At 43.1% G+C, this 21,674-nt stretch overlaps 1 protein-coding gene across 3 annotated transcripts in view; it reads right to left on the reverse strand.

Annotated features, from left to right (window-relative positions):
• Positions 1–15,000: 15,000 nt before the first annotated feature.
• The window catches only part of LOC115075384 (aromatase), a 39,986-nt gene continuing 33,312 nt past the window's right edge, over positions 15,001–21,674 (reverse strand). For all 3 annotated transcript variants that reach the window (XM_029575719.1, XM_029575720.1, XM_029575718.1), the window contains one exon: positions 15,001–17,263. In XM_029575719.1, coding sequence (XP_029431579.1) covers positions 17,018–17,263 — 246 coding nt within the window. In that variant the 3' untranslated portion in view covers positions 15,001–17,017. The remainder of the gene's footprint in view (positions 17,264–21,674) is intronic.

The raw sequence follows: 21,674 nt of genomic DNA on the forward strand, positions 1-21,674 counted from the left end.
TTATTCCCGGCACTAGTCAGGTGGTGCTGGCGTGCTTGGATTTGCACATAAGCCAATGTAGCCAAATGTCTCTGGTGCCAGATTTTGAAGGCAACATCTTATCCCGGTACCCGGGCACTAGCTGTTCACAGCCGCATCCCCTCCCCTCCAGGTAGCAGACAGAGAACAGGAGGAAAGGGGCCGGAGAATGGAGCGGAACACATGTTTACTGCTCTGATGTGCCACTCCAACATCAGCCCTCCCCCCACCCCCAACTCCTGGGTCCAGATGCAGCACGTGGGGGAGGGGCTAGCGCAGCCCCAGCTAGCCTGCAGTGTCCCCAGCAGAGGGCAGAGTGGAGGAAGGGGAAGGAGGCGCACCGAAGGGGATATCAGGGGATATGGGCGTCCCTGGGAACTTGTGAGTGGGGCTCTCTCTGAGATTTAGTACAGATTGGCAGGGAAGGGAGGGGGAGTAACTCTTTCTTCTCTCTTCCCCCCCTTCCCTGAGATCATCATGCACCTCTTCACCCCAACACACTCTTCTCCTTGTTAGGTAGGCTTGGGCACTTGGGACCCCTGGAAATCAGCAAAGAACAGTTCTCTGCTTTCTGCTGAAGCCCCTCCCCTCCCCTCCCGTGCAGCACATGGGGAGCAGGAGGGTCAGGCTGAAGCTGCAGCAGAGAAGAGAAAAGCCCCCTCTTTTCCTCAATCCAACCCTTCCCCGTGCTGCCATGCAGGGAACCCGAGGGGTAAGGGGGTTAAGTTGTTGTATAATGAGCAGAGATGGGCCACTTTGCTCCCATATCCAAGCCGTCCCTCCCGTTCAGTTCTTTGCCCACTGCCTCTTGCAGATAGGCTGCAGGGAGCAAGGGGGAAGAGACCAGAATGGAGAGATTTCCCTGAGCCTCCAGACTCCAGGTCAGACCTGAAGAGACGTGAGTGATTTATAATGGGGGTGGGGATGGATGAAGGGGATGACTACTGGGGTCAGGCCTAGAGGAAGGGAGAGTATTCTGCTGTCGTCCCTGGAGGGGGAAAGGAGAGGGAGAGAGAGAAAGGAAGCTAGTGTGCGTGTGCACATGAACGAGAATGTGGACTAGCAGGGGGAGAGGCGAGTCGAGGGGGAGAAGGGAGAAGGTTGCGATGTATTTATGCATTTCCCCTCCACCACATCCTGCTAATCCACAGCAATCTCAGGTGACCACAGCTCAAATGGTCCTAGGTATGCCAGTCTTGTCTCCGGCACCGGCCCAGAGCTTGAACTTGCCAGCAGGGACCCAGATGGTGCCACGTACCTCCCTTCCCCCTCCTCTGGCCTGGCCCATAGCAGTAATGGAAAGACGTTAGCAGAGGGCCTGGGAGGCAGGCGCATGATCACAGGCCCTGCAAGCAGCTCAGCTCTCGCAGGGATGTCCTTAAGTCACAGGAAGCCCTTGTGGAGGAGTGGGAGGCAGCTCCAGGACCTCTGCTAGCTTTCCATTGCTGCCGTGAGCCAGCAAAAGAGAGGAGATGAGGGAGGGGCAAATAGGATCGGGGAAGAGGGCTCCTCTACAGACCTTCTGAGAGCAGCTATGGGTGCCAAGGTCCCTAAGCTGGCCTGAGTGCAGGGCTCGAGTAAATGTTCTTTGCTTCTTCTGTCCCAGCAGGTCATGAAGCTCCCTTAGTCCTACATTTTCTAGGAGACTTCTTTCCTTTTTGCCATAAGCTTTTCACTCTCAGGGTAGCAGCAGCAGCACAGCACCACACCCTCCCTCCCCATGCTTACAAGCTCCCTTTCCTCTTCCCTTTCTCTACTGCTCGCCCTACCCTTCAAGCAATCAAGCCACAGCTCACCGGCTGTTGCTTTCCAAATAAAACCCAGAGCTTTGTTCAGCTCTCTGCTCACTTATTTTAGTGACCGCCTCACCGGTGCTTAATCTGAAAATTGCACAGTGCCCAGGGGGCATTCCAGGAAAAGCCTGTGCAATGGGTTTGCGTGTGCTCCTCTTCCGTACGTCTAATCCCAAAGAGAGTCACAGTGCTCAAAAGGGGTAACAGCAGTGCAATAAAATTAGATGCGGGCTGCTCTGAAAGGAGCACACATGCTTACTGAGTTTAATTCACTGGTAGAGATGGCTTGCTTTGAATTTAAATACTGGTTGGGTCCTCGAAGCGCCTGTGGTAGGGCGAGTCTCACATACGCTTTCTTTCCTCTTTGGAGCCCAGTAATGTGAGGAGAATCGAGGAAATACATCTTCAGATTCAAGGTGTTGGAAGATTGTCCAAAATACTTTTTTCACCTATGAAGAATTTAGGGGTCAGAGGAGTCACCCACCTGCGGTCATTTCACATTGCTATGACTGATTATAAATAAGATTTAAAAAATATATACTTTTTTTTAACGAGAAAGCACCCACACCAAAAACAGTAAACAAGTCAGAGGAAGTCATAACGATAAGGCCTTCACTCTCCGGTATTCCTCAGCCCATCCAGTGACAATCAAGCTTAACTTTAATTATTACCTTGGATTCACACTTCAGCAGATCATTTAAAACAGCTGTTTCCACAATGTTGATAATAGTAGATAATCTTTCTTTTGAATCAGTCGCTGTGTATCATATTGATATGACGTTTTCAGCACACTTATTAGTTTTTGATTATTTTAAACATTTATCCAATACTATGTTCCATCATCCCTTTCTTTCGTAGTGTAAATTATTACTACGCTCCTGTCTGAGTGAGATGACTCAGCTTACTATAAGAATGTCTGTGTCTACTTCCTTCTTACTGGCCCACCTCGCTCTGCCATTCTGCTTTATTTTCTCCATCCTCAGATTACATTGAGCTTGTCTTTTTGCTTCTGCCACAGTGAAGGAATTTGAAGGGAGGGGAGAAAAATGGGGTGAACAGGTTCTTGCCCATCCTCTTTATTAATATAACTGATTCATTAATAACATTGTTGCATTAGATCTGTCCCAATGTAACAGCTACTTGTATGTTGACTTTTATCTTTACGAGCAGATTGGCAGACTGGGCCACTACATGAGAACATAAGAAGTGCCCTCCTGGGTCAGACCAAGGTCCATTGGGCCCAGCATCCTGTCTCAAATAGCAGCCCAGTCCACAAGTACCCGGCAGAGCCCCAATAGTTAATCTATTTCTTGTGTCTCACTCCCAGCCATGTAGATGCTGAGTCTCCTAGTCTCAGAAGGGCCTTCTGCAGTTCTTCACAATCTGCTGCTTTTTTAAAAACTCAAAACAATTCTGCAAATCTGTTCCTTTCTCCAGATCATTTAGGAAAAACCCAAAAAGTAGCTAGAAGCTAGAAATAAGCTAGGAGCAGTGTATACCTAAGTAAAAAGTTTGAGTGGTTCAGCTCAGTTACTCACCTTGGAAAGGTGAGTGGCTGAGCTGAACTATTCAACATTTAATTTAATTTAATTAAATGTATTTATAGGCAGGTGCCACTTTCACAAAAACAAACAAAAAAATCAACAAAAACTTTATTGAGAATTCGATCAGAACCCGGTAGGCCACTACCAGACACATACAGGCTGATTCAGTAAAGTCCGCGGGAGAGCAGACAAATGCCCGCTCTCCCGGCAGGCACACCGGCCCTTCGCCGGTGCGCGTGATTCTGTATTTAAATTAGGTGATGTGGTAAACACAGGGAAAAGGAGGCGCTAGGGACACTAGAGCGTCCCTAGCGCCTCCTTTTGACCCGGGGCGGCGGCTGTCAGCGGGTTTGACAGCCGATTCTCAATTTTGCCGGCATCGGTTCTCGAGCCCTCTGACAGCCACGGGCTCGGAAACCGGACGCCGGCAAAATTGAACGTCCGTTTTTCAGCCTGACAGCTGCGGGCCGAATTCAAATTTTTTTTTTTTCCTTTTTTTACTTTTCGGGACCTCCGACTTAATATCGCTATGATATTAAGTCGGAGGGTGCACAGAAAAGCAGTTTTTACTGCTTTTCTGTGCACTTTCCCGGCGCTGGAAGAAATTTGAAAGTAAAATGTGCGGCTTGACTGCACATTTTACTTTCTGTATCCTGCGCACATACCTAATAGGGCCATCAAGATGCATTTGCATGTTGAGGGTGCTATTAAGTGCCGCGGATTGGACGTGCGTTTTCCTCCCCTTACTGAATAAGGGGTAAGGGAAAACACGCATCCAATAGCAGGCTAACAGTGCACTCCGTCGGAGCGCACTGTTAGCCTGCTATTGGATACAGCGCACTGTACTGTATCGGCCTGTTCGTGAATTCACTAATACATTTAAAGGACGTTAGACATATTCCTACTCCCATAGCAACCTAAAACTTAACTAGGAACTGATCAAAATTGAGATGAAGGCAGCAGTCCAGCAGCAAGAGGGGGGCTTCATAGTCTTTTGCATCGAGTGTCACATGTATGATTTTTTACCCACCGGTGAGTTGTTGTACATGTGCATGCGATGCAAAGAGCTCCTGGCTCTCAGAGAACGAGTCCGATCTCTGGAGGCTAGAGTGACAGACCTGGAGGAGCTGAGGCAGACAGAGAGGTTTATAGATGAGACCTTCAGGGACATAGTAGTCAAGTCCCAAATTCAGACTGGCAGCCCTGGTGCTGCCTTGGAGGAATAAGGTCTCATGATGGGAGAGCATCAACCGGGTGCAGCAGGAAAGGATCCTGTAGCAAGGACCTGCTCTCCAGGTGATGCATTGTCCTTTCGCACTGAGGATATCTCCCCAAGGCCTACTGCCCAGGAGGGAAGGGTTAGGTCGGCCGTCATAGTTGGTGATTTGATTATTAGGAATGTAGATAGCTGGGTGGCTGATGGGCGTGAGGATCGCCTGGTAACATGCCTACCTGGTGCGAAGGTGGCGGACCTCATGCGTCACCTAAATAGGATTTTAGACAGTGCTGGGGAGGAGCCGGCTGTCGTGGTACATGTGGGCACCAACGACATAGGAAAATGAGGGAGGGAGGTTCTGGAAGCCAAATTTAGGCTCTTGGGTAGAAAGCTTAAATCCAGAACCTCCAGGGTAGCATTCTCTGAAATGCTCCCTGTTCCACTCGCAGGTCTTTTGTTTGCGCCTGCTGTGCGAACAAAAGTACGCGATCGCGCTTTTTAAAAAAATCTACCCCTTAGAGAATAGCCACTGCCATTAGCAATGGTAACATGGAATGGACTTAGTTTTTGGTCATAAGCACTTGCCAGGCCATAAGCACTTGCCAGGTGCTTATGGCCTGGATTGGCCACTGTTGGAAACAGGATGCTGGGCTTGATGGACCCTTGGTCTGACCCAGTATGGCATTTTTCTTATGTTCTTATGAATATGCTAAATAGCATAGATCCCAGTACAGGCCCCTTGGGGTCTTCCACTAATGACCTTTATCTGTGCGGAAAACTGATCTTTTCATCCTACCCTGTTTCCAATCTTTTATCCAGTTATCAGTTCACAATAGGGCTCTATGTTGGATCCCATGATCTCCAATTTCCTGAGGAGTTTCTCATGAAGGACTTTGACAAATGCTTTCTGAAAATCCAAATACACTATATCAACTGGCTCACTTTTATCTGCATGTTTATTTACAACTTCAAAAAAATCTTGTAACTTGGTAAGATAAGTCTTCCCTCTGCAAAAACCATGTTGATTCTCCTCTGTTAAACCATATCTGTCTACGTGGTCATTAATTTTGTTCTTAAGAATAGTTTCTACCATTTTATCCACTATGAACCAAACAGAAAGCATGGGTTAGAAATTGTAATTAATAAATAAATATCTGGCACCTACATCAGGCTTACTAGTCTATAATTTCCCAGATTCACCCCTGGAGCCCTTTTTAAAAAAAAGTCATCACGTTGGCCACCCTCCAATCTTCAGGTTTTCAAATCACTGCAATTCCATGTCTGAGTACCTTCAGAATTCAGGGGTGAATATCATCTGATCCCAGTGATTTGTTATTGTTTAGTCTGTAAATCTTATTTATTATATTCTCCAGTTTCATTTAGTCACTCAGTCATCAGCATAAAAATTTTTTTCTGGTGTGTGTATGACCCAAATATCTTTTTCAGTAAAGATAGAGGCAGATAATACATTTAGGGCCGGATTTTAAAAGCCCTGCGCGCGTAAATCCGGCCGGATTTACGCGCGCAGGTCACTCGCGCGCCGGCACGCCTATTTTGCATAGGCCGCCGGAGCACACACAGCCCAAGGACGGCGTAAGTCCTGGGGCTTCGTAAAAGGGGCGGGGAGGGGGCATGTCTGGGGCGTGCCCGGGGTCAGGGGCGGTTCAGGGCGGGACCGGGGGTGTGGTGCCAGCCTGGGGGCGTGGTCGAGGCCTCCAGACCAGCCCCCGGTCAGGTGATGGCGCACCAGCAGCCCGCTGGTGCATGCAGATTTACTGCCAACAAAGGTAGGGGGGGGGTTTAGATAGGGCTGGGGGGTGGGTTAGGTATGGGAAGGTGCGGGGGGTGGAAAGAAAGTTCATAAGCGAGGCCGCTTTGATTTCGGACCAGCCTTGGAGGGAACAGGCAGCGCACGCCAGGCTCGGCGCGCGCAAGTTGCACAAATGTGCACCCCCTTGCACACGCCGACCTCGGATTTTATAAGGTACTCGTGGCTACGCGCGTAGCTTATAAAATCCAGCGTACTTTTGTTCGCGCTTGCGCAAATTTATAAAATCTACCCCTTAATTTTTCTATTTCCTTGTCCTCCCTTGTTACTTGTTGTTATCTCTATGGTAAGTTTCTTTTCAGATTCTCTTTTAACCTGCTTAATAACTTTTTACCTCTAACTTGCCAGTGTTTTATGCTCTTCCCTATTGTCCTCATTTGGGTCTGCTTTCTACTTTTAAAAGATGCCCTTTTGGCTTTAATTGCCTCTTTCACCGCCTTATGAATCCACACCAGCAATTGTTTGATTCTCCTTTTTTAATGCATGGAATACATTTTGTCTGGGCCTCAGATGATCATTTTAAGCAATGTTCATACCTCCTGCAGTTTTTTTTTAACCTTGTTTAGTGCTCTCTTTTTTTTTTAGTTTTTTTTCTAACACATTTTCTTATAATCTCCCTTTTTGAGTGCACATAGATGCCCAAATAAATTCCTTTGGAAATTGTCCTCTCATTCAGTATAAAACAAAGCACAATTGAAAGAAAACAAAAAAGAAAGAGGTTGGAGCAAAGTCTGGACCTGCATGCAGGGTGGGCAAGTCTGGATTTGTTTTTGTCTTTTTATTTTTTTTTTTAGAAGGGAAATTGATTTTGATAGAGGAGACAAAATAAATATAAGGATCTTGTTAAAATGTTTCTCCTTCAAAATTTGCCCAGTAAATACCTTTAACTGTTACATGTGAGCCTGTGAGTGCCAGCTGTGGTGCATATATAATACCCACCTCAAGGGTGATGTATGTATTCACACATGACAGTTTGTTAAAATTTGTGTTAGAAATCTTTTTTTTTTATCATGTTACTGTTACTTTTTATGGCATCTTCACCACTTTGTTTGCACTTTAGGACCATTAATATTTTCCATTTTAGTACGTATCAGGAATGCACTATTCACAGAGAAAAGTCAAGTTTTATAAGCTGTTAGGTAGAGTTGAGTTGACCTGCAGTGGAAATCCAATAGCAAAATTACATATTTTCTGCATCAGTATACAATACTAACCCAGTGATCATCAGACACTATGGTTTGATATAAAGAGCCAAGGCAGACAAGAGCCACACAAAAGTCAAAGTCCTGGATTTCAAAAATAAACCAATTTGGCTGAAATGGAGAAATCCTTAAAGATGCACTAGCAGGGGGCGCTCTTGAGCAGCGACCAAGATGGCCGCTTAACCTGTGAGCTCCGCCAGACCCTGCTCTTCACCACTGGAAAACCCCATTTATTTCTACTTTTTTTCTTCTTACGCTTGAGCGGATATCTTCTGATACTCTTCCAGCATGTCGGTGACTAAATCCGGAAAGATTGATGCAGCTTTTGCAGCGGTATCAGGCTCGAAACGCGCCAAACCCGACCCTCCCACGCTGGAGAAGTCTGCTCCTAGCAAAACAATGGCGTCCGCGGAACTCGTCCTTGTAGAACTTAAACAATTGAAGGAAATGCTTCAACTAAATACCGATGCCACGACGGCGATTAGGTCGGAATTGAAGTCAGTAACCCAACAAATGGCGCACTTTCAATCGCGATTAGACGACGTTGAAGCCCAGACTGATTTACTATTACTTACTACGTCATCTCTCCCTAAAATTCGCCAAGAATTGGAATATATGCAGTCTGAAATAGAGGATTTATCTAATAGAAATAGACAGAACAACCTTCGGGTGCTCGGCGTTCCAGAGGGCACAGAAGGTACGGATACTATTGCCTTTCTTTTACATCTCATTCCATCTGCCCTGAAAATAAAATTCGACAAGCCCTTCGAAATAGAGAGGGCACACCGGATTCCGGCTAGGCCTCTACGGGAGTCAAAGTACCCCCGGCCTATCATTTTCAAAGCCCTACGTTATCCGCACACACAGCTTATTCTAGCGGCGGCGAAGACTCAAGCTCCTATTAATTTCCAGGGTAATAACATTCTTTTTGTTCCGGATTTTGCTAAAAATACAGCGGCGAAACGGAAAAGTTTTTTGGCGCTTCGTCCTCGCCTCAGAAATATGGGAGCGCAATATGGTCTTTTCTACCCGGCCCAAATGAAGGTCACATACCGCAATCACACGCAGACATTTAATAATCCTGCAGCGCTTGAAGATTATCTTCGGTCCCTCGACCAAACTACTGAAATGGTAACCTGAATATTCTCTTTATGTTCTCTGTATATTCAGTACCCTGTAACTTTTATGGCATATCTTGTTATAATGCCTATCATGGGATAGCCCTTTTCAGGGCGTTTTTTTTTGTTTTTTTTTTGCTCTCTCTTCTCACCGCGGGTATACATGGCCACAAGTTCCAGCGGATTCAATTTTATGTATTATACTCCGCATACTAGACTGTGCGTTCTCGGAATACTCATAGTGGCCTATTTTCAGTTTTTTAGTTCATAGACATTATCATAAGATGGAAGATATGAGCGATCTTCTTTTTTTTTTCCTCTGTTTTCTTTTTTTTTTTCTGTTCCTTTCATATGGGGTTAATTATTGTACTAATATACGGTCTGGCGAGAGTGGACGGTTACTTGCGACCTCTGGCACTACAAGAGGCTCGTTTACATACAATAGCCATTATGGCTTCTGATTTGTTTTTTTCCTTTCATGTTTTTTCCTATCTCTGTCTGTTTATGCTCTACGGATCTCCTTGGATTATACCATATTTCCTTTCTATTTTTGGCTTTTTCTCCTCACCCGAGATACTTCAAACTGTATTTTTGGATGGATACTACCTAGCATATGATTATTACGTAAGATCATGGCGTCTTCAATCAATGACATTAAGATCACTTCTCTAAATGTCAACGGCTTCACACACCAAATTAAACGGAAAAAGATCTTGACATATCTTCAGACCCTTAATACAGACGTCGCTTTTTTACAAGAGACCCACCTATCTCCTACTGAGTCGCTCAAACTTAAACAACAATGGGTGGGTCATGTACTTTTTAGCCCCGCAGTTCATAAAAAAAGAGGGACTGCAATTTTATTGCATAAGAGATTAGAGGCCAAAATTCTTCATTCCTCTGCTGATGAAGATGGTAGATGGTCTTTGGCGCAAATCCAGATTGCACAGCAAGCTTATACACTAATGAACATCTATGCTCCAAATGCGGACACTCCTGAATTTTTTAAATGTATGTTTGCCCGTATACTTGCTATTCCATCGGCTCCTGTAGGGGGAGATTTTAATCAAATTCTAGACCCTTTTCTAGATCGGACAACCAAGCTACGCCCCCACATATCAAAATCCTGCAAGGTACTACAGGCACTATTGCAATCACATGGAATGTCAGATCCGTGGCGCCTTCTCCATCCTACAACTAAGGATTACACCTTTTTTTCTGCTCCGCACAACACGTACTATAGAATAGATTTAGTCCTTATTTCCAAACAGTTGGTGCCATGTCTAACTGCAGCATCCATCCAGCCTATCTTGGTATCTGACCATGCAGCGATTCAGATTAAGATTCGATTATTATCCACAATATCCTCGGAACATAGGTGGCGGTTCAACTCTTCACTTCTAGCGGACTCCTCATTTATATCTAAGACACATGAACAGATAAAAGAATATTTCCTGTTTAACTCTACCTCAGATGTTTCGCCTGATATTTTATGGCAAGCTTTTAAAGCGACGATAAGAGGCTCCATCATCAGCTACTCTATACAAAGCAAGAAAACATATCGCGCTGCCTTATCTACTTTGCAGAAAGAAGTAGAGACGTTGGAACATAACCATGTAGCTGATCCTACGCTCTCTTCTCTAACTAATCTACTGAAAGCGAGATATCGCTATAACCAACACTTGAGTTCTCAGGTTCAACTTGGTCTCACTCAAGCTAAGGCCACTTATTATGCCGAAAATAATAAATGCGGTCATCTATTGGCCTCTTATCTCAAAAAACGTCAAGAGAAAAAAAGAATTGATATGATTTTATCTTCAACTCAAACACCTTTGACCACAGATGCTGAAATCTTACAGGAGTTTCGTTCCTTTTATGACTCTTTATACCAGGCAGAAGTTGATCCTTCATCAGATGGAATACATCGCTTCTTGAACAATATCACTCATCCGGCTCTCACTGCAACACAAGCCTCAATGTTAGATGCACCTTTCACTCAAGAGGAAGTTACTTCGGCTATCACCTCACTTTCCATTGGCAAGGCCCCCGGACCTGATGGACTTTCCACAGACTTTTATCATGCTTTTAATTCACAGCTTGCTCCACATTTACATACTTATTTTTCTTCTATGCATTCCTCTTCCACTGATACCTCTAAATTCACTGAAGCCTATATAGTGGTTCTCCCGAAACCTGGTCGTGACCCCACCTCTGTATCCAATTATAGACCGATATCTTTATTAAATACAGATTACAAAATTTTTGCTAAAATACTAGCTACACGTTTATCCCGAGTACTATACTCCATCATTCATCCCGATCAATCTGGTTTCCTTAAGAATAGACTTATCACCAATAACTCCCATATGTTTTTGCACATTTTATCTCAAGCGCCCTCCTTATCCATACCTGCAGTAGCCATATCATTAGATGCAGAAAAGGCGTTTGATCGCGTTGAATGGCCCTTTTTATGGGCCTCTCTGGAATGGTTTGGCTTTGGCTCCGTTTTTTTATCCTGGGTCAAAACGATATACTCCTCTCCTACGGCCTATTTATTTGTTAATAACCATTCATCTTCCCCATTTACATTACATAGGGGCACTCGCCAAGGATGCCCGCTGTCCCCATTACTTTTTAACCTGGCTTTAGAACCCCTTCTGTTATCTATCCGGCAGTCAGTGAATATAGAGGGTTTTAGCATTGGAGATCATACTTATAAGCTATCGGCTTATGCGGATGATGTTCTTCTTTTTTTAACTAATCCTGACCTTTCCCTTCCCTCGTTATTTTCTCTCATTTCCGCGTATTCATTGGTCTCTGGGTATAAAATCAACTGGCATAAGACTGAGATGCTTCCCTTAAACACTCTTGGGTCTCTCGTGGATTTAGGCGACCTTCCGATTCAAAATGTAAAAGGGGGTCTTAAATACCTGGGTATTAAATTCCAGATGGATATTAATTCAACAATATCCCATTGTGAAGAGTCAACTCTCCGTCAACTCACCGATGTTATACTAACTTGGTCCCCTCTCCATTTGAGTTGGTGGGGGAGATTAGACTCTATAAAAATGGTTCTTGCCCCACGGATTATATATGTCCTCTCTATGCTGCCTATTTTTTTTTCTCGATTATTTTATAAACGAGTGGATCAGATTCTCGCTAGGTTTTTGTGGAATAATAAGACCCCTCGGATAGCGTTATCCAAACTGAAGCGAATCACTAAGTTTGGGGGGGTTAATTTTCCAGACTTTTATCAATACCATCAAGCATATATATTGCAGCAAGGTCAACAGTATTTTGCTACAGATAGATCACTTCTCACCTCCCCTAGATGGCTATCTATAGAGTTAGCTCTCCTACCCTCTGCTCCATTGGAATATCACCCTGGAATTCCACTTTCAAATCGCATTAGAAGCAATCCTATTTTACGATCCTTATATATAGCCATGTTTGATTTTGATACTTTAAGGCCAACTGAGGTTCCGGCTTGGACGCTATCCAAATTTGCCCCGATATGGCATAACCCCAATATAAAAGTAGATGGACAGGCTATTAGCTGGCCTCTCTGGCAAAAATGTGGGATCTGGTTTCTCTCCAGTTTACTGAAAAACAACCGGATTGTCCCATTTGAGTGTTTACGGGACACATTTGGTCTACCATCATCTCAGTACTATGCCTGGCTCCAGTTGAAACATATTTTTAAAGATATTTCTGTCTCTCATCTTTTCAATCATACTGAGCCACACTTGCTTTCTTTTTACTCTTTAAATGGGGACGAGGGCCATCTTGCTTCACGCATATACAGGTACCTAAGTCACGAATGCCATTTAGTTCCACCACGGGATTGCAATCCCTTTGGATGTCTACACTAGCTGTCCAGCTGGATGCAGCCCAATGGCACGCCTTATGGCAGAAATCAGTCCGCATTTCTTTGTCCTCAAGCTTAACCCAGACTTCATACTTTGTTCTGAATCGTGCAATGTGGACCCCATGGAAATTGCATAGAGCAGGATTAATAGCTACTCACGACTGTTGGTCCTGTGGTGAACCTAATGGAACTCTTTCACACATGCTGTTTTATTGCCCATATGTTAAACGGTTTTGGCTCCAGATATGGTCTATTATTTCCACTATACTCCCTTTGATATGCCCAATCTCATATTCATTGGTCATTTTCCGTAGCAGAGATCCGATATTGTGTCTCAACCCTGCTCATGGCAGATTACTTGATTTTTTAATGCTTGTAGCAATACACAATATAATGGCTAATTGGAAACAGAGTACTTTACTTTCTGAACACTTGTGGTGGAATTCCGTATGCATGTATAGTAAGTATGAAAAGGCTATGGCAATCAAGTTCAGACGGCTTACGTCATGGTCTCAGGTGTGGAAGCCGCTTGACGATTATGCTTTGTTAATGAATAGGGATGCTGGGTAGGTTATCCATACGATTCACTTTATGTAATTGTCATTACTAATAATGTATCATAACTTATTACTCTGGGTGGTTCTTGTTTCTTTATTTTTTCTTTTCTTTCCTTTTCCTCTCTTTTCCTGGTTCTTTTCTTTCTTTCTTTTGTTGTTTGCCTTTTATCTCCCTAGTCCAGGATTCTCGCCCGCTAAATGAGAGGTGCCTCCTTGGATATTATATTTGTGTTATGTAACTACTGTATTTGGTGGATAATATCAAGCATGTATGGTGTAAATACTTGCTGTATCTCTCAATAAAAAATATTTAAACAAAAAAAAAAAAAAAAGATGCACTAGCAGGGTGGTAGGATATAGGTAAAGGGAAGGAACTAAAAGGAGCAACAAATATTTAAATGAAGAAAGTAAACTAAAAGAGGCTAATATAATTTTCCATAGAGGTGGCCGAAAAAATAAGGACAATAAAAAAGAGCATTCATAACATAGACGAGATCTCAGAAAGAGGAGCACAGGGAAGAATATCAGGTTAGGCCGAAGGAGGCGGCGAAAGTAGCCAGGGTGGCAAAGGTGTGAGTGGAAGAAATGACAGCTAAAGCAGTAAAGCAAGGTGATGACCTTTTCAGGTGTGTCGGTGACATGAGAGAGGGCAGAGGAGGGATCATGCGACGGGGGGTGTGACAAAGTAAAAACAAATACGGAACAAATGCTTTTCTTCAGTGTTACCTGGAGAAGGAATTGGAGGACTGTCGATGGCTGGCAATAGTAGTCATGGTAGTGGAGTTGATGCTTTACCATTTAGGGAAGAGAGTGTTAGTGTGGAATTAGAAAACCAGAACGCAGACCAAGCCATCGATACAGGCTATTAAGGCAGGTCACAGAAATTTGGGCAGGTCCACTGAAGGACCTGTTCAGTAGATCAGGAGGTTCAATCTTCAGATTCATGGTGTTGGAAGATTGTCAAAATACTTTTCCTTCTTCAAAGAAATTTGGGGGTTAGAGGATTCGCCTGGCTGCAGTTACTTCACATTTCTAAGACTGAGCAGGTGCAAAGCATGCAGCAGAAGGTATATGCAGAGATCTGAAATGTAATCTGCACATGTAGTTTCTCTCTCTGTCTGCCCCTTGTCCCCTTTTTTTATGTGGCTAAAAGTAGGCGAGTTGTGAATAGCACATATACATTTTCCCTCGTGGGAGTGGCACAATAATCAACGTGTTTTGGTTTTATTAATCAAGCATGGCACTTAATAATGATAATGGTGATGAGATGCAGTGTAACAATGGGTTTGTATGCCAGTAGAAAGGGTGGGAAGTGTGAATGAATGAGTTTGACAGAGATGAGAGCAAGATATCCTTGCATGTTAATATAGGCATTGAACAGGAAGAGAGAGAGAGAGAGCATGAAAGTTCTTTAACATAACGTAGGTTCTAGGGTAGGCCAAAGCAGTATTTCAATGATAAGAGTAGCTGTCCCTGTTGGAGAAACTATCACTGACAGGTCATGCTTAAAATGAGACAAAGGTTATAAATGTATTTTGACTTTTTTTTTTTTTTTGGCTGGAGTTTCCTGTGGAAACCATCATGTGGCTATGCAGTGCTCTAGCCTGGATTAACTCCCATTGCAGGCCAGAGTAAATGTATTCCAGTCTTAAGGGTCCTGGGGGTATATAAAAGATATGCATTTGTTTGGGTGAAGTGACATTTGTAGGCAGGTATGTGGGTGGAGTAGAAGGCGTTAAGGGAACGTCTACAGTGGCTCTTTCTCCTGCAGTGTCCTAACGTGGGAGTAATACTGTTTGCAGTATTCAGATTTTTATGGAAGTCAGAGAATGAAACAGCAAAAGGAAATCAAGGTCTGAATCTTGATGTTTTATTGTTTTTATTGTAAACACATTTTTTTAAAGGTTATAGCCTTCTTTACCAGTGCTACATAGTAACAGACTTCAAATTAAACAACCATAATTATGGAACTGCAAATTCATGTACAGTCAAAATATTATGCCAGTCCTGACAATGCACAACACAGGGATAAAAATGAAACTTCCAGTTCCAAAGATTAAAACTCAGTAGTTATCCTATATAAACTCTTATTTCTTAAAGCTAAAGTATTTAATTCAGAACCTGCCATTTTTCCTTCAACTCTTTGTGGCTTTATATTTTTCTTCCTTTTCTCTCTCTCTGTCCTCCAGTTTTGCTTTTTTTTTTATTTGAATTAGAAGACGGGACTGGAGGTTAATGTCCAAACCAAATGCTTATAGTCTTCTTTTCTTCTCTTAGCCTGCACTTCATACCTTATCTATTCACTGTAGAAGGTAAGATCTTCAGAGGGGTGGCCCTGTTAGTCTGCTGTAGCAAACAAGATACGAGGCGGGTGGCACTTTATAGACTTAACCAATTTATTGAGGCATGAGCTTTCGGTGAAGCATCTGACGAAGAAAGCTCATGCCTTACTAAACTGGTTAGTTTATAAGGTGCCACCTGCTTCATGCCTTGTTTGCTGCAGAAGAAAAGCCTATCAAATGCCTGAAAACAACTCTGAAATAGGCGGTCTGTAGCATGTCTTTATTCTTCCATAGCATAGTTGTGCACGGGTAGTTGCAAAAGCTTTGGTGAGGTGTTCTGACCAGGCCTGTCGAAATAACACTGTTGTCATTGGGCCTGTGAAACTGTTAGTTTCATTCTGGCCCTAAGAAAACTAGCTAATATGAGGTGCTGCTTCAAACAGTGTTTTCGGCATGCTGGCCAATTGAATAAAATGTTCTTTAAATATTTCATATCAAAAGCATTCATGCAAAATATGAAACTGGAAAAGCGAAGCATTCAGCAGATCAATCAGAATGACAAAAATGTGCATACATTCTGATACTGTTGTTGACTATACTTGAAACACTTTATAGATGCATCAGTTTTAAACATATACACATGCACATATATACATACATATTAAATATATTTATAGAGAGAGAGGCAATTTTCGAACTGCCTGCATTGCTTTAAAGTCTGTTGGTACTTTTTATCAAGTTTCAAAAGAAAAGTACACACATACGTTCCTTTTATAATTGCCCAAGGAGAAAGTATGCACCGAGATTTGCATGTGATTTTTTTTTTAATGGATATTTTTTCCTACCAAAACACGTATATTTCTGAAAATCCCAAACTAAAAAAGCTGTTGACCCCTGACCTATCCCCACCCCAGGAATGCCTCCACTACAGTGTGGATAACAGTGCATGCAGTGCAGAAGTACCAGCCCCTACTTTTACCTGCATGCAGGGTGGGTAACTATCTTTAAGACAGTGAAAATCATTTTGAAAATTGCCAGCATAATCCTTTTGAGGTGAGGGTAATTTTCAAACTGTCCACATCAGAACAAAGCTTGCACATGCTTTCTGCTCACAGGTCTTGCATCAGTTCCCAAAGTAAAAGCCCACACAGGCTTTCACGTCAGTTTCCGCGGGTGGGATTTTGCTGGAAAAAAAATGTGCCAAGGTTTGAAAATGCCATCTATGGTCATACTTTCCCTCTCCCCCAACCCAAACACGACCCCAGCAATGCTTGCTTTCAATGCGACCAAACAAACGTGTGTTATGGAACAACGTGCAAATGTTTGCCTCATTTTCAGATGGCCGATGAATGCAGGTTAAATGCTCTTAACCCCCCCTAAATCACTTTGAAAATTGACCTCTGTATTTCTTACAGATGTTGTAATGGAAAGAAAAATATCTTTTATGCAAGACTCCAGACAAATAAAGCTCATATCACATTATCAATGCCATGTAAATTTGGAATCCTTTGAAGGCAATGATAACTTGCATCTGACAAGTGTTACTGTGCTCCGGTGATACATTTCAAGCTTGTTTGGTTCTGTTCTCCTGCTAGCCTTGGAATCTGGCCGCGTGTCTTGGAAGGAAAACCATTTCCAGAAAGGGTTGTGTTTCATTAGGACATGTGCCTAAATTATTGATATTCTGAATGTTTTCCAGACATCGTCCTCTCAACGTCTGCACGCTGTATCTCTTCAGCAGGGTCACCAGGATTGCTTTCATCATTACCATGGCAACATACTTGCCTGCGCAGGCTCGAGGACCAAAGCCAAAAGGCTGAAAGTAACGATAAGGAACCTGTGGAAGTCATCAAAAGAATTTAACGTGCAAATTCAAAGAAACAGCAAAAAAATAAAATAAATTATTCTAATCATTTCTTGGAGAAACGGGTGTTCAACAAAAAATATTTTAGGAAAAATACTTTAGTAAAGAGTATTCCATTAGAAGAGGAATGAATGACTTGGTTTAGCTGCCTCTGGGTACTGATGTCAAAGCCTAAATGTAAGGGCCTGAGGAATTAGAAGCTAATTTATAACAGTGAAACAAATAATAGATTGCATTGAAAATGGTGCGTATTGGGCTAACATACAGGCCGATACAGTAGAGTGCGCACTGTTAGCCCAAGTTTGGACGTGCGTTTTCGACGCGCTAGCTTTACCCCTTATACAGTAAGGGGTAATAGTGCGTCGAAAACGTGCATCCAACCCCCCCGAAACTAATGGCGCCTGCAACATGCAAATGCATGTTGATGGGCCTATTAGTCATTCCCGTGCGATACAGAAAGTAAAAGGTGCAGCCAAGCCGCACATTTTACTTTCAGAAATTAACGCCTGCCCCAAAGGCTGGCATTAATTTCTGCCGGCGCCGGGGAAGTGTACAGAAAAGCAGAAAAAACTGCTTTTCTGTACACCCTCCGACTTAATATCACAGCAATATTAAGCCAGAGGCCCCAAAAGTAAAAAAAAAAAAAAAAGTAAAAATTAAAAAAAAAAATTAAAAATCGGCCCACGGCCCGCAATTCGGAAGACAGATGCTCAATTTTGCCGGCATCCATTTTCCGAACCCGTGGCTGTCAGCGGGTTTGAGAACTGACGCCGGCAAAATTGAGCGTCGGCTGTCAAACCCGCTGACAGCCGCCGCTCCTATCAAAAAGGAGGCGCTAGGGACGCGCTAGTGTCCCTAGCGCCTCCTTTTACTGTGGGCCCTAATTTGCATAGGCCACCCTCCTGAATCGCGCGCCCAGGAGAGTGGCCTGTGTGTGCGCTGGGAGAGCGGGCGCTCGCCCACTTTCCCGTGCGTTTTTCTGAATCGGCCTGATAGAGCCTTAGTGGAATTGCCATGCTCTGCTATGCGAGGACTTGGATTTGATTCTGTGATCAGGTCTCCTGTTCCCTGGATCAACTGGGATTGGGGATACTGCAGAGGCAGCATTCACACTGGGAGGAAAGAGTCCCAGTTATCATGCAATGGGACATTCCATGGAACCAGATCATGATTGCAGGGTTCTGGAAGGCGCTGTGATGCACGGCCCCTGGCCATAAACTGTGATTTCCATGATTGGGCTGGATGAGTTGGGAGGGGCATATAAAATAAGAGTAAAGACTCAAGGTAGTTTGAATTTAGGCTCTTGGCACCAGATCCCAATCTCGGTTCTGACTGAGCTAAAAGCCTACAGGAGTAGGAGAAAATTCATGATGCCTCCCCCGCCATAAAAAATGCTGCATAAATAAATGTCAGCAGTCAATTAGTGACTGATGTTGTTTCCTTATCTAGCCTCATACATTTGTGATGAGGTTTAAAGGGCACACAGAACTGACTGTATCTGTTCTCATGGTGAATACTGAGAATGCGGGTTCTGTCTGTACCATACAGCTCTAGGTAGAGTGAACCATATAACAATGGAAAATGGGATGGGATGAGGTGGGACGAAAAAGATTGTCATTTCAACCAAAAAGGCTGATGTAGTTGCAGTTTAGGCCCAGTGCATGCATAGATTTGTCATTCTGATTTTCTTAGGGGAATTAATGGAATATCAGATTGACGAATCCATGCATGCACTGGGGCAAAACCTTAACTGGATCAATCTGTCTGGTTAACCTGGAGTGAGGTGGCAACTCCAGAAGGAAGAGGGAATAGTGCAGTAGAGTTCAGTATACCATGGAAGATGAAGTCTGAAAGGCATGATAAGGGATAAGAGAGGCTCAATCCCTGAGCTGTCAAAAAAAACAGGGCCCTTCATCTTTGACAATAAATCTCAGAAACTAGTTGCAAATATACCCCTATAGTCATCAAAATGCTATAAATAGGGCTTGGTTAGGCTAATTTCCCTGTAATATATTTATTGCACCCATGCTATTTTGAGAGAGAGAGCACACCTGCCTCTGTAGAAACCAAGCTGTAAGTTTACTATTTATAGCACTGTAAGAGGGGGCACTATTAACTCGGGGTGAGGTTTTGGGTGTGGGGTAGGTTTTGGGGGGCAGTTTTACTACACAGAGGTACGAACAACAAAGTTAATATCAGTGAAGATTTTCTGTCATTGGAGTGATGAAAGGTAAAAGAGGAGTTGATTTGTCCAATGTGCTCTGTACCTAATTTGGTGCACTCTACCTAGATGCAGTCAAGCTAGGTAGAGAGTACATTGGACAAATCAACTCCTCTTTTACTTTTCATCACTCCAAATGACAGAAAATGTTCACTAATGTCAACTTTGCTGTTCATACCTCTGACTGTGTATGTAATAGTGCCCCCTCTTACAGTGGTATAAATAGTAAACTTACATAGTTCTCTCTCTCTCTACAGCCTTGCATTTCTATCGATTGACAAGCAGAAATTCAGCAAGCACATGACTTCATAGTTAGAGGCAGAAGCACTAGCTGAGCTGGGGCTAGGGCGCCGACCATTAGGGAGCCACTCGCAAGCCAGGTGGGGGCGACCGCTGCTTGCGAGAGGTAGGAGTCGGGGCTGTGATCGGGGGGGAGGGTGTTGACGTGACCGGGGGGGGGGGGGTGGTGGGAGTCAGCGCTAGGCAGAAGGTGCCTAGGGCGCCTAATCCCCTTGCACCATCCCTGGGCAGATGTACTGAACAGCAATATTGTTTCACCAAAATGGGCTAGTAAAACATTTTGTGCAAGACAGTTCAGTTTAATAATGAGCAAATGGCTTTATGGCATGAATTTTTGTGAAAATGTTTGTACAAAATAGTGGACTTTTCTGCTAATCCCCCCCCCCCCCCCCAAGTTTAGTACATCTCCCTAGTGTAGTTAGATTTTATACAGCATTCTGCTTTTGCAAACGATTACTCATGCAGAACCTGCTAACAAATCCATTAATATGATTTCTGAGTTCAGGCAAGTTTGCATATTTTTCTGCAAATACAAACTTCTATGCATTAAAAGGGCAATTTGTGCGTGCAAAATTTTGCAAACGTGATTATGTGTGTTATTTGCCAATGTAACACATGAAATTGCATTTGCAAAGCTGTTCACAGCTTCATGCATTGGTCCTGCATAATGATGACATAAAGCCAGTTAACACGTCACACACTACATATGCAAAGGGGATATATACTCTTGGTTTCTTAGGGTGGATTGCTTTTCCTATACATTTCCAATAGAAGTGTATCTTTTTCATCTACATTTCTTAAATGATGTGAAATAGCAGAACACATTTGTCTCTATGGGGCAACTTTCAAATTGTGCTGGGAGACGTAAAAAAAAAAATCTGTAAGTACTTTTGCCCTTTGGAAACTGAAAGTACCTGAACAAATTTATACCTGCTATTTGTTCAGGATGACTTCATGCCAATACTTTTAGAAAGTTAAAAGTATGTGTTTGAACCTCAATGCTGGTCCCCAGAATGCCTCTCTGGATGTGCATGCACATTTACATGCATAATCAATGTATGCACGTAAATGTACACCGACAAAAGCAAGGCAGTTTTCAAAGGTGCCAGTTACATGAGTGGAACACTGCTTTACATGCATAAATGCCTTTGAGAATTGTGCTCTCTAAAGAGTGCATAGCTTTATATTGTTCATGCATTGGAAAGTAATACAGAATAATGCTTTCCTCTAAAAATGGTCTTTGGCGTTATGTACAAATATTCTTGTAAGCAGAATATACCTATGAATGGTAGATTATATCATCGTTCTTAACTAGAACCTTGAGTGCAATCTATACTACTTTGTTTTGAAATGATACTGTAAATGTTTCATGTTACAAAACCAAGGCATAATTGTAGTGCAACAGTAATACCCAGCACATTGTATGATATGAAATGTGCCAGCTGAAAAACACTTGACAACAAACAAAAAAGTGACAGTGTCAAAGAGAAAGCATGGCTTAAAGCAATTAGATAATGGAAATACAAATGTACCAGATTGCAAAATTTCACATGCATGGTAATGTTTTAGATTCCTAAAATATCTACATCACAAATATTAAAGTGGTTCTTCTAGGGATGAGACTGCAGTTTGAGCCAATTAGCATTTCATATTGTGTTTTCTTTAGCTTGGCTACCATCTGCTTTTTTCGGTCTTCCAGTAGAACCTAGGGAAATCCAGACAATAGTAGGATGCATCCTATCTCCTATGTCATCACTAAGGTAGTTCCACCTTTCAGCAATATTTTGTTTTGTAATACCTGAGGGTGAAAGGATAACCAGATGTTCTGTTTTTTGGGAGAGGGGGTGTATTGTCAATCATTGG

This window comes from Rhinatrema bivittatum, chromosome 13 (genome assembly GCF_901001135.1).
Source record: "Rhinatrema bivittatum chromosome 13, aRhiBiv1.1, whole genome shotgun sequence".
Taxonomy (NCBI): Eukaryota; Metazoa; Chordata; class Amphibia; order Gymnophiona; family Rhinatrematidae; genus Rhinatrema; species Rhinatrema bivittatum.